This window comes from Hippoglossus hippoglossus, chromosome 14 (genome assembly GCF_009819705.1).
Source record: "Hippoglossus hippoglossus isolate fHipHip1 chromosome 14, fHipHip1.pri, whole genome shotgun sequence".
NCBI lineage: Eukaryota > Metazoa > Chordata > Actinopteri > Pleuronectiformes > Pleuronectidae > Hippoglossus > Hippoglossus hippoglossus.
This window is the reverse complement of record NC_047164.1, coordinates 20,951,756-20,965,064: the sequence shown is the minus strand read 5'-3', so window position 1 is coordinate 20,965,064 and position 13,309 is coordinate 20,951,756. Positions and strand designations below refer to the sequence as shown.

The following is a 13,309-nucleotide window of genomic DNA, read 5'->3' as shown; positions in this document are numbered from 1 at the left end:
CCTATGTCTCCCTAAGGAAAACATATACTTTTATACTACAGTTACACTTTTTTTTAAATTTGGATAGTTTGTCTTAAAATCCAATATAGTGTATTTCAGTCTTATAATATGACATCATCATGCACTTCATTCGACTGCAGTGCGTTGAGGTTTCAAGGCTTTTGTAAAGTATAGTATCATATAAGTAGAAAGATTTACCTATACACAATTTTACGAAAAACCCTTAACAATCAAGCCCCTTCATATATCAAAGAGCTCATATATCCCCATATTATCCAAATAGATCACTTCGCTCCCAAAACACAGGCTCTCTTGTGGATCTGTAAGAGTCGAGGTCGAGCCTTCAGCTACCAGGCTCCTCTCCTGTGGAACCAGCTCCCACTCTGGGTTCGGGAGGCAGACACCATCTCTACATTTAAGGTTGAATACTATAATGTGTTAATTGATCAGAGCCATGAATCCTGTATCTATATTCAGAAAGACATACACAGGTAGATGTTACTTTACTTGTTATATTTATTTACAAGATTAACAATATATATAATATTCACGTCATTAAAACATTTATGATATTTACATATGCCCAACGGGGGAATGGGGTGAGGGGTTTGTTTTGAGGAGGAGAAAAAGGGTGAGGTGAGAATAGGTGAGACCTTCACTGTCCCCAGCTGCTGCTCCTCTCTTCTCCACATCCTCTCAACACTTTCCAGCTCATTCTCTGTCTCACTCAGCTTTTCAAAGAAGGCCAGGTAGGATTTGGAGGAAGCACTCATGATGAGCTGGTCCTTGTTTATCAGCTCATCCTCCAGTCTCCTCTGTCCGACCTTCAGCAGGTTGACCTGCTCCTTCAGAGCCTGGTTCTCCTTCTCCACCTCCTTCTTTCTGCTCCAGCTCGTCTCTGCCTCCACCTCTCTGCAGCTCAGTCTCTCAGTTGGAGTCATCTCCTGCTGCAACTTCACCTCCAGCGTCTCTGCCCGACTCTTCTTCAGCTCCTTTTCTTTGGCTGTGAGCTCGGCCAGGCAGTCAATGTAAGCATTGGTACAAGCTCTCCTTTTCTTGGTTTCACTCATGATGAGCTGGTTCTTGTTTATCAGCTCATCCTCCAGCCTCCTCTGTCCAACCTTCAGCAGGTTGACCTGCTCCTTCAGAGCCTGGTTCTCCTTCTCCACCTCCAGCTCTCTATTCCAGCTTGTCTCGGCCTGAGGTGGCTCCTGGTGCAGACTTGCCTCCAGACTCTTACACTTGGCCTGACACAGTGAGCTCGACCAGGCAGACCATGTAGGCTTTGCAGCGAGCACGCCGTTTCTTGGTCTCTTTTTTTACGAGACCATCTTTGTCTTTCAGCTGGTCCTGCTGCTGCTCCACCTGCTCCTTCAGAGACGAGTTTCCATCTTTGAGAGCCTTATTCTCACCCTTGGCTCAGAGGAGTTCGGCTTTGAGGCTCGTCACAGTGTCTGGTTCCTGCATGGTTCACAACGGCTTTCAAGAAGCTTCTGCTCTCGTCTGGATCTTGTAGGCAAATGAAGTTTGTCTGCAGGTGACATGAAATAGTGTTTAAGATTCAGGTGAAATTGATCTATTGACAGACATTCAATATAAAATAATTGACAGAGAGAGAGACACAGAGAGAGAGAGAGAGAGACAGACTGGCTGGTTTAAGAGAGAGAGAGAGAGAGACAGAGAGAGAGACACAGATAAATAGACACAGATAAATAATTGCAACAGCAAAAAATAATAAACACTTCAATTAGATAATTTACATAAAAACAACATTTCTCTCTCTCACACACAGACACACACAGACACACACACACACACACACACACACACACACACACACACACACACACACACACACACACACACACACACACTACACTCAGTTAAAAATGAAAGACCAGTGAACCGTCCTCCTCCAGTGAACAATGTCTGATCCCCCACTGAGACCTGAAAGCTTGTGTTCTACTCTCAGGTGAGCTACTACCAAACCTTCAAAACACTTCACCACATCTGTCCAGCCTTCACCCAATACCTGGTTCTTCCTGCTCTTCCATGCGGCCAGTTTAGCCATGCCAAACAGGAAGTTCATCAGGACTAGTGGTGCTCTGTTTCCTTTATAATATTTTGGCCCGAAAACAAATAACGGGACAGAAAAGTTCTCCCCCAGAGCCTCCATCTACTGCTGCAGTAATTTAAACAAAACCTCTAATCGAGGACAAGACACCACTAAGAGAGAGAGAGAGAGAGAGAGAGAGAGAGAGAGAGAGAGAGAGAGAGAGAGAGAGACTCCCTCATCAGTCACCATAGCAACCAGATGCTATCACGTATAGCTCATTCATTTAAATATAAGCAGCAGAAAACACAAGACATGCTGTCAACAATATTCCCACATTTGTCATGAAAGCAACCACCCTCTTGAAAACCAGTTGGTGCAACTCAAGGGGTTTGTCTCATTTGAATAAATACATTTCACAACAACCAGCACAGAAACCAGCACATTATCAACATTTAACAGCAGCAGGTAACAGCAGCAGCTTCATTAGTAGCTTAATTTCAAACTTTAATTATGAGCCTGAATTGTAGAGGTTAGCATGCTGGATAAATACAGACTTCAACAGAGTGAGACATGACCTCACACAAGGTCAGAGTGCAATAACCAACTGTCTTAAACTTTAGCAGTATTTAAGGCTAAGTCAAAAGGACAACAGCCAATCAGAGGACTCCTGTCAAAAGGTGTCCAATCAGATTCGTCCTGTTGTCACAGCCACAGTGGAGTTATTGATGGAATGTAACTGTCAATCAAAATCAGCTTCAAATTCAAATCTCAGCATCTGGTTGCTATGGTGATGAAAACACCTGCTGATGAAGGCATGAAGTCCTCCATCGGCAGAGTGGTGAGTAGATCAGTCATTCCCAAAGTGTGGGCCGCGGCCCCCTGGTGGGCCGTGAAGCCACTGCAGGTGGGCCGTGAGAGGTCATCAGAAAATAAATAGATACAAAAGTTTCAGATTTGTAAGTAAGCGTTGATTACCACAAAAAAATGTATGATTGATTTTAAAAAAAGTAATCATCACAGGTAATGAAACAAAGACATGAGATATAAATTCCACGTTGTTCTTATTTTATCTGACCTATATAGCAGGTGTCATTGTTTTTGCTGACCGTCACATTAACACTTGAACGCATCATTAGCGGGAGAATCACAGGTGAGGGAGAACTTTGTTGTGAGCTGGGTCGAGCAAGATGGAGCCGAGGAAAGCTGCTGATGACGAAGGGGAATCAGAAAGTCCAACTGAACCATTCAAAACTAAAAAGAGGACTCGCAGAAAGGACTCAAGTGAGGACCTGTCGCTGGCCCAGAGGACAACCCCCAAGCCTGTGTGTGTGTGTGTGCCGTGCGCTGAGATGCTAGCTAACGAGACCCTGGGACCGTGTAAAGTGCGCCGCCGCCATTTAGAAACTAAACATGGACAATATTTATCCAAGCTTCGAGAATCTTTTTAAAAACACGCTTGAGAGAGCATCGGAGCCAGCGACGCGGCAACACCCCACCTCTCATCGGGTGAGTTACAGGTGACACGATGTCACTTCACGCGATGTGTGATTCTATATCAAGTATATCGAGATAAACTGCTTGAGGTGTCAGACCAGAGGAATTCCAGTGTTAATGTCAGTTTATGGACATGTGATAGCGAGCGATTCTTTTTTTTTGGGGGGGGGGGCCTTAAACGCCTTAAGTATATTTGGTTACGCCTCAAATGTGTTTTTCTTCTCCCTGATATTCTTGTCGTGCTCTGTTATACAAACAGCAAGAATGTATTTTTAACAATCCACTATTTGCACTTCATGTTTTTTTTACATTGGTTGCTTTGCAAATTGTTACGCTTAAATGTGGATGTTATTGGATTTGCACTGCATATGCCCACGTTCATATACAATTATTTTAGCTATAAAATGAATAATATGTATGTAATAGTTGATTCTAGTCCTGTGTGTGGATTATATAGTTGTGATTAAAGGTGTGGGTGGGCCGCATACATTTTTCAGTTTTCAAATTGGGCCGCGGCATTCTTAAGTTTGGGAACGGCTGGAGTAGATAATGAGTGAATTATCATTTTTTCAGTGAACTATCCCTTTAACACTGTGGATTAGAGAGAAACTTCACTTCCTTCTAAGTCCTGAACAATTGGCTGAATTGACAATAGAGACTTTGAGATGCATCCCTCCATCTTTCGCTCTCCAGTCAGGAAGACTACACTTCCCATGCTCCTTAGCGCTCTGCGCTTGCGCAATATGTTTTCAACGGCCCTGGCTGCTGGTTGTAGTGTTGTTGTTGTTGTTGTGACATTAAAGGGGCTAAAAGAAAGAACCGACGAAGTGAATACAGCCCAGAGCCCATCGCATGAGGTAAGAAACACGCCGCGGTGAAGTGTGTGCTCTGCCGCAGACTGTGTTGTCCTGGAGGAAAAACTGTTATTTGAGTTGTTGAGCGTCCACAGTTAGCAACACAGGCTGGTGAGCTAACACAGCACTGAACCGACCAGCAGACACATACTATGAGAGTGGAGGCGTTTTACTGACCAGACCAGACACACGGTTTTTAATATTGAACTGTTTCTTAACAATACGTCCGAGTGTCCGGAGAGTGGCAGCTAACACCGTTCACCCTCCTGAGCTAACACACTGAGTCAGCTGCTAACAAACACTGTCACTGAGCTGGACTAGCTTCGCACTTCACCCTCTTGTAAAACGTCTGAGAGAGGTAGATCTGCGGTTGTGTGAAGTTAAAATGTGAAGAACGAGTGTGTGTGTGTGTTGTAAACTACACAGTAAGTATGATAACAGTATGATTCATTAAACATACAGTTAATTAGCATCCTTGTTTTCAGTTAGTTGATCAAAGCTAACAACAACAGTAAATCCTGTTGGATTCACCATTTCCTGTGATAATCAAGTTGTTTACTGTTTTACACACTGTTTACATCAAGGACAATATGGAGTCATCGGATTGTCTTAAAAAAACATAACTATGTTCCTTGTCCAGGACAAAGGAAAGACTCTTTAACATTGAAATAGATAATACTATAATAGGGAGAAGGGAGCAATCACACATTGATATTGATAAAACGTGGTTGATGTGGTGGGTTGATCAAGTATTCTTCGAAAAATAAAGTTATATCACGCATGAATCAGCACAAATTGGCTACCGAATACCGGAAACGTGTGTCAAAACAGCTCTGACTAATTGAACTGTTTGACTGCCAGAAGGGTTTTTGTCATGCATTTAGTAACTGTTGTTAATCTATAGCAATATAAAATTGGAAAGTTTGGTTCTCATGATACATAAAAAGCTTCCAAGTGTATAAATTACCAAGATCACTGTTTTTAAAATCAGCTGTGTTGATCTCAATTGCAATTTGCTCGTTCTACCCTATAGCTCTTGTCGTCACTTTGTTGCTGTGGTGTTTGCAGGTTACTGGGTAAGCTCCTCCCTGCCATGACAGCTGACTACCAGGTCACCAGCCCCCCCTCCTTCTGCAGTTGATGGATCTGCAGCTGGTCCAGAGATGACAGACAGCGTCAGGGCCTTCCTCCGCAATGTTGCGACGGTCAGCGCACACGCACACACACACACACACACACACACACACACACACACACACACACACACACACACACACACACACACACACACACACACACACACACAAATTTCTGATATTTGTTAAAGATATTTCATTGCAAAGCTGATTATTGGACTGCATTAGAATGTACCTAATAATGTGGTAAGTTAGCAGGTTTGTTTGTTCAGCTGAGCAGATACACGTTATAATCAAGAAACACTGACATGTGATACAGTCAAGAAAACAGGTGTATGTTCAGAGCTCCACACATGACCCACTTTCATGTTATTAATAACTCTCCTACAATAGTTCTACAGTAGATGCTGCCTTAATGGAGCCTGTAATGTATTTGTTGTAGTGTTAACAGGAATTCAGTACAAAAGCATCCCACTCTCTGACTGAGATACAGTGTTGTGCAACAGTTTAAGGTGCCAGAAGTAAAGTGAGGATGGCATGAATAGTACTTATTCACCACTCAATTTCATACAAAGTGTAGTTAATAGGAAATATTTAGTGTTTAGTATTTAGTGTGACTAGCAGATAGCTCTAGTTCTCTTTGGGGCACTTACACTTTCAAGATACATGGCAGGGAGGAAGCATCTTGGAGAAGTTGTTCTTGAGCAGTTCATCTGTGGATTAAGGTTGTGTCAGTCTTTGAAGGTGGTTCTTCATGACTCTGGCTGCACTCTGTTGTTTATCATGCTGCAGAATGAATTTTGGATTAATTAGACGTCTCTCTGATGAATTCAGGTTCTTTAAACTCTTTAAACTTGCACAGTGCTGTATGTGTGATGTAAGAAGGACACAATTATCAGACAACTCTTCTGAAGTTACTCAGCTGTCTGTCCACAGGCCAAAGATAATATTTGTCTTTGGAATAATTCCAGGTATCTCTGTTCTGACCCCAGCAATGGTCTCTCTGCTACCTGTAAAGGAGAAGTAGACTTTGCCTTTTCAATAAACAGTGTACATTAACTATTGGTCAATACTTGGTATATTTATCACTTTTACAAAAAATTGGACTTCAGCATAATTCTCCTTTCATCATCCAGCCTCCATTAGCCACACCATTTATATGGAGTCACAGGAGTGTCATAAATAAATGTCTCCTGAGCATTTCACTAAATTGCTTTAGGGTTAGCATTGTTTTCAAAAATCTCATTACTGATATTGATTTCACATAACGACAAACATTGACCCAAAGAATTAGTAACAGTACACAAAATGTTGTATATCTTGTGCTCAACAGGCACTTGCTGAGACATCTCCAGAGTTCCTTTCAACAAGTTAGAAACATCATGTTTGTTTTCTCTCTCCTGCTCTGGGCTGTCTAGGGGATCAAGGACTCCATATTGGGGATTGGAACAATCTCCAAGCTGGATGCCCGCATCCAGCAGAAAAGGGAAGAGCAGCGGAGGAGAAGGGCTAGCGGGGCCCTGGCACAGAGAAGGGCACAGAGTGAAGAGCGAAAACCAGACAAGTAGGACTTGGGGGGGGGGACTGTATATTTTGGTTGCAATGCTACTGTTATCTGACACTGGCTACTGAAGAAAGTTCTCATGGATCTTTTTTTTTTTTTCTTTAATACATTATTGCCAGTTTTGGGAATAATTATCTTCTTCTAAAAGCCTTGGCTTGAAACTCAAGCGCTTAGCTTTACAGATTTTTCTTACCCTGACAAGATTCTCACAGATAGAACTTTCGTTTACCTTTTCCCACAAACTCTATCAATTAGTCAAAATGTATCTACCTGAAGATGTGGGATGTTTTGGGTTGGTACCCAGCAAACTATGCAAAAAAGTTTACACAGCTTGAAAGGAAGTGCTTAACTCATGTCAGCAAAATCCACCTAGCATCCATTGTAACTCTTTAGTCTTAAAAACAACATGTGGTTGGAAATGTATCCACATTATACGTTGATGAAGAATAAAAAGTGAAGGAAGGATTTGCTTAAATGGTTTTTTTCTTAAAGTTTATTAATTAAACTAGAATTTAAATAAAATGACACTATCATTATAATAATCTACAGTGATGGTCATTGTCATGATTTATTATTTGTCTTTCAGTGAACCCAAAGTAGCCAGCAGGATTTTTCAGTGCTGTGCCTGGAATGGAGGCGTGTTCTGGGTAAGATATTTACCTAGTGTAACAGTACAGCCTTGTCTCTAAGACATGAACTGAACTCTGGACATTTTCCTGAAATTGTTTGTAGGTTCATTAAACATACAGTTAACCTATATGTGAGAAAACATAAAATCACTGTGGGTGTGTCAAGGAAATTTGTAACACATGACAAATGCGAAACAGTAAGAATACAAATTGTTCAGGATGAAAACGATATGATGTGAAATACACGTATAAAACGCCCAATGAAGATGTAAACTTGGAAAGACAATGGGATTCAAGAGCTTTTGGAGATAAGGGCTCAGTGCTGTAAAAGGATCTCTGTTTCCACAGTGGAATTTATACGTCAGGTCCTGTCTCCTGCCTGCTCTGCCCAGGTTCCCCCCCCCCTCACCTAAATGCTCCGGAAATGTTCCTGTTGTTGTGAACACGTCTCACCCAAACAATCTCCCGCTACATTCTCGGAAAACTGGGTGCAGATATTTTGCGGAGTTCATGTCTGAAAACTTTTTTTGAGCCATGTATAGTCTTTGACTCATTGTTCAGCTTTTGAACAATTTTGGGAACATGTCCTTCTCTGACTGCTACATGTTAATGATTTATGTGAGGCTGAGCATATTGTAGTACTCAACACAGCTTCACGTATTATGAGTGAAAGAATAATTGTAGCTTTTTATCTCCTCTCCAGCTCAGTCTGTTTCTCTTCTACCGGGTGTTTATCCCATTGGTGCAGGCCCTCACTGCAAAAATCATCGGTATGTATTGATGCTAGTTAATGTGGGGCAGGGTCTCTGTCCTTTGGTGGGAACCAGTCAACCAACAAGCTGTTTTTGCTCTAGGTGACCCCTCCCTCCATGGCAGTGTGTGGTCCTGGTTAGAGTTCATCCTGACCTCCGTCTTCAGCGCTCTCTGGGTTCTGCCTCTGTTCGTCCTCAGCAAGATAGTCAACGCCATCTGGTTCCAGGTGAGGCCCTGCTTTGTGATGATGTAATGATTTGATGTCACATGCTGATGTGTCATATTATCCACAAGGTTATCAAAATTGTCTTCTTTTCACAGGTCTTGAATTAATTGTTACACGATGTCTACAGCTGCATCATATAACATTTTATCGTCAATAGTGTTTACATTAGAATTACAGCTACCGTTGACATTACAATGGGCTGCAGCATCATGGCACAATAGTAAAAAAATAAACATACATAAATATTAACATAACACAAAAGAAAAACAAAAGTCTTTATTCATGGTCTCTACTAAGAGTCTATACAAACACAAGTATGTTTTATCTCTTTCCTCATTCTCATTCCTAATTTTTCCATTTTTTTGTGCTTTGCTTAGTTGCAGTTTGTATTTGTATCGTCACAGATCCAGACACTGAGTGTGTGTGTGTGTGATTCTTTTTGCAGGATATTGCAGACCTTGCATTTGAAGTGTCTGGCTGTAAAGCTCAGCCATTCCCCAGCGTCAGTAAGATCATCGCAGACATGCTCTTCAACCTCCTCCTCCAGGCACTCTTCCTCATTCAGGTACATTTAAAACACAAACATGTTTTTGTGTGACGTACAAAGACAGAGACACTGATACCTTGTGTTTTTTTCAAAATCACACCATAGTGAAGACAGACACAACCTCTGTATCTGAGTCTCCTCACAGTTGGAGCTGTGGTGTGTCATTGTCGGCCCAGATTCACTGAATGTTTTGACCAGTGTGCACTTTTCTAAATGACTCACAAAGTCATGCTGTACATGAACAGTGTGCAAGGATGCCTAATTTCACTCTGCCCCAAACAGTATTGTCATTCAGAAAAACTCTTGTCCACACCAAATTGGCCTCAAGTCAATTAGGAGAAAGTTCAAAATATAAAGAAGCTTTATGTTGTCACACATAATGAGGATGGGTTTTTTCTGAAGTTGTGTGGTTACTTGTTTTGCACCACAACTTTCATTTTCAACACAAATCTCCTTCCTGAGATGAGGCCAGTGAAAGCACAGCCTGCTCTGTGAGTGCAGTCACAGGGAATATAATTGTGTTGTGTATTTTGTGGCCCTCCAGGGTATGATCGTTAGCCTCTTCCCCATCGATGCCATTGGACAGATGGTGAGCCTCCTGCACATGTCTCTGCTCTACTCCCTGTACTGCTTTGAGTATCGCTGGTTCAACCATGGTGAGATACTGACTTCATACTTCACATTGAAAAGATTAAATCTGCATCGAATGAAGATCTCAAACACACATGTGTCTGTTTGTGTTTGTCGCAGGCATCGAGATGCACCAACGACTGTCCAATATTGAGAGGAACTGGCCCTATTACTTTGGCTTTGGTTTACCTATGGCTCTGCTGACAGCCCTGCCCTCATCATACATCATTAGGTAAAATTGTAAACTTACATTCATCATGTAAATACCTGCAGTGTTAAATAATGAAAATCCTGAATTTGCAGCACAACTTTTATGTTTAAATTAAAATCTGTAAACAAGGTCCATTTTCCAGCACCTCTATGGGTTACATGAATTATAATAGAAACAGTTTTCAAGCTCTGAAATGTTTGTGAGATGACAATTAGGCAAATGTTTTTTCAATATAATTCATGTGTCTATGAAAGGTGTGTGAGGCTTCAGTGAAAGAAAAATTACATTCATGTAGTTGAGAAATATGTTTTGTTTGAAAACATTTGTACATATTAGGATTTACCGTAGTAAATAGTGAAAGATATCATTTATATACCAGAAAGAAAGGGATCATTCTGTGTCAAATAATCACACCTTTGTTTCGCAATGTAACAGATCTTATTGAACAATTTCAGGCTGATTTGGTCACATGAGAAAACTATTGAACCGAAATGTAATGCCTCTCGGATCTTAATTGAGGGAGACATGGATTAATGAGGTTTGAACATTTTGGGGGCACAGAGAAATTTAAGCAATGTCGAGCAAAGATACAATTGCAGCATGAAAGACCACGAAGGAGCAGAAATTAAGAATGACCAGTGATTCTTAGAGGTTTATTGACACCTCCACATTCAGACAGTGATATGAGTCTAGTTTTGCAATAATAACTTAAGGACACTGTCCAGTGGCCTGGGAGCCATCAACAAAGTAGTGCATAAGTATTTTTCTGACTCTGCACTGATCACTAACTGCTCTTCAACAACACTGTAAGGGGTTAATGATGTGATGCCGTTCAGATAAATAATTATGTCTCAGCAACAACTCAAAAACCAAAGACTAACTTTCTGGAGGTCTACATGACTTTATAAACTAACTTGACCAAGTTTAAAACATAGATATTTTGCAATTGAACTTTAACTGTTATATGTGATGGTGATCTGATGTTATAATCAGTCATAAAGCTGTTATTTTTTTATATTGAGGATATCTGACTGTTTAGATAAATATGGAGCTGGGATAGAGCTTTGAAACCATCTGCGAATCTTTTCTCTTTGACCAATATTAAAGGAGATATGACCACTCAAATTCACAGAGTCCCCTCAAAAAGTTCAAACTTCAGTAGCTCCTTAATAAGGACTTGAGACACATGAAATTTTGGTTCCAGTTTGACGATTTGACATGGAATGATCCAAAATTCCTCTGTATACTTATAAGCTGACACACAACATATGGGAATTTGAAATGAGAGAAATGGATGTAGATGAGAAACTCCTGTTGTTGGTGAATTATTCTTTACTGCCTTTCACATGTAATTTATTTCCTCTTTTTTTTCATTTCTCCATAGTGGCTGCTTGTTCTCCATCCTTTTCCCTCTGTTCATCATCAGCGCTAATGAGGCTAAGACGCCAACTAAGCTGTAGTAAGTGAAAAGTAAAACTTCTTTTTTGAATGGTTTCCTTTTCAGTGCACGAGTCCCTGATCACATTTCCTCTCTTTCAGCCACTTCCAGCTGCGTCTCTTCTCCCTGGTCGTGCTGATCAGCAACAAGCTTTTCCACAAGACGGTCCACCTGCAGTCGTCCCTGACGTCCTCCACCTCCTCAGAGAGGCTGTCCTCCCCTCACACTTCCCCGAGCCGCCAGAGACTCGTGCCCACCCAGTGATGGATCCACTTTCAAGGAGGCGAGATGGCAAAACAGCAGAGTGGCTTCACTCACTGTGAAGAAAGGTGATTCTCCCAGAAGGATTTCCCTCGATGAAGATGATATGCGGTTTAAGACAAAGGGTTTCCATGTTTTTAATCTAATATCTGGCCGTATGGTTTTTCATTTTGAAGTAAAACCACCAGACACATTTTCAGTGTGACACAAAAATCAACTGCCCTGTGCCTCACACTCGAAACACATAATATACTCAGCTCTCGACTTTTTTTCTGTGAATTTTCTTCTTTTTTTTTTTGTATAATGTGCCATTTGAGTGAATCTCCTTTAATAAATTACAGCACAATAAATCACCTAGTTTTAATATGTTGAAGCAAACTTGTGACTAGAGGATTTACTTTACTTTACATGTGCTTGTTTGCATTCAGGAGCAAAGCACAGTCTTGTTTTACCTGTTGACAACTATCATTTCTTCATGTTGCGAGTCACATTCCTTCCTCTCAGGTTGAATGCTTTCTTGCAGATGGATCCATGTCCCTTTGTCAAATGATGGTGTTTGAGCAGTTCCAGGAATCACCTTGTGTGGTTGATGGGGAAACTGTATTTTTATCCTGTTACAGCTTTGTTCTTAGTAGAATTCACAAATCAAATCTATATCAAGTCAATCTAAAAAGAACAGAGGAGGAGTATACACCAAATACTCTTCCTCAAACTCTTGTTGTGTGCTAACTAAAGGTTTGCCTGGTGTCTCATCCCGATGAGATGTACATTCTGCAAACGACAAGGTGACACCAGCAAAGAAGAAGAAGCTGCCTCAGTGTTTTCAGTCTGTGAATTCAGTAGATGATAGTTGAGATAAACACTGCCAAACTGCGATGTCTTTGTTTTGTTTTACCACTACAATGCTACACTCTGTAATAAAGGAAGGAGCCTTATATCAGGTGATCAACCTTATCCTGTTTGCTTTAGTTTTTCCCCCCGAGAAAACCACATCCTGAATGTTCAGCCCTCCACCACCACCACGCAGCAGCCCACTCACCATGTTTTCACTCAATCAGAGGGAATGCTCAGTGATTTTAATGCAGTGTGCTATTATTGTAAGAAGAGTATATTTGTGAGTGTGATTTTTTCTAAAAGTACTGTGTCTAATTTCAATACATATTTCAATATACAAGCCATATACAATATTTACATGATTACGTTCAGGCAAAGAGGTCGAAAATCACCATTTGATCACATCTAATCACAAACAGAACCAGACAACACACAACAGAGCATTATTATATCATTGTTATTTTTGAAAAATAATAATTTAATCATTATGATCAATAATTATTTTCATGATAATCATTTATGTTTTATATTCGGTAATACAAGTATTATTCTAATTATACAAAATTAACTGTTTAAGTATTATTGTATAATTCTATAGAATAAGTCGCTGAAACCTTTAATATATATTAATGTGTTTCTATGATAGGTAATGACAGCGGTGACATTTTCAGGTCGT

General features: G+C 40.7%; 1 protein-coding gene across 1 annotated transcript; it reads left to right on the top strand.

Moving 5' to 3' along the window:
- The first annotated feature begins 4,252 nt into the window (after nucleotides 1-4,252).
- Nucleotides 4,253-12,755, top strand: ei24 (EI24 autophagy associated transmembrane protein). The gene is made up of 11 exons (XM_034606478.1): nucleotides 4,253-4,407; nucleotides 5,473-5,609; nucleotides 6,959-7,104; nucleotides 7,691-7,751; nucleotides 8,437-8,503; nucleotides 8,588-8,712; nucleotides 9,158-9,277; nucleotides 9,804-9,915; nucleotides 10,010-10,121; nucleotides 11,485-11,559; nucleotides 11,640-12,755. Exons 2-11 carry the CDS (start codon nucleotides 5,568-5,570, stop codon nucleotides 11,800-11,802), a joined length of 1,023 nt encoding a protein of 340 aa, XP_034462369.1. The 5' UTR covers nucleotides 4,253-4,407; nucleotides 5,473-5,567; the 3' UTR covers nucleotides 11,803-12,755.
- Nucleotides 12,756-13,309: the final 554 nt, after the last annotated feature.

What these genes read in the sequence shown, in the direction of transcription:
- ei24 (XM_034606478.1), top strand. Translation starts at nt 5,568, where the DNA reads ATGACAGACAGCGTCAGGGCCTTCCTCCGCAATGTTGCGACG. An exon ending in GAAGAGCGAAAACCAGACAA is followed by an intron (nt 7,105 to 7,690) that starts GTAGGACTTGGG and finishes TTTGTCTTTCAG; the next exon opens with TGAACCCAAAGTAGCCAGCA. An exon ending in CCTCACTGCAAAAATCATCG is followed by an intron (nt 8,504 to 8,587) that starts GTATGTATTGAT and finishes TTTTTGCTCTAG; the next exon opens with GTGACCCCTCCCTCCATGGC.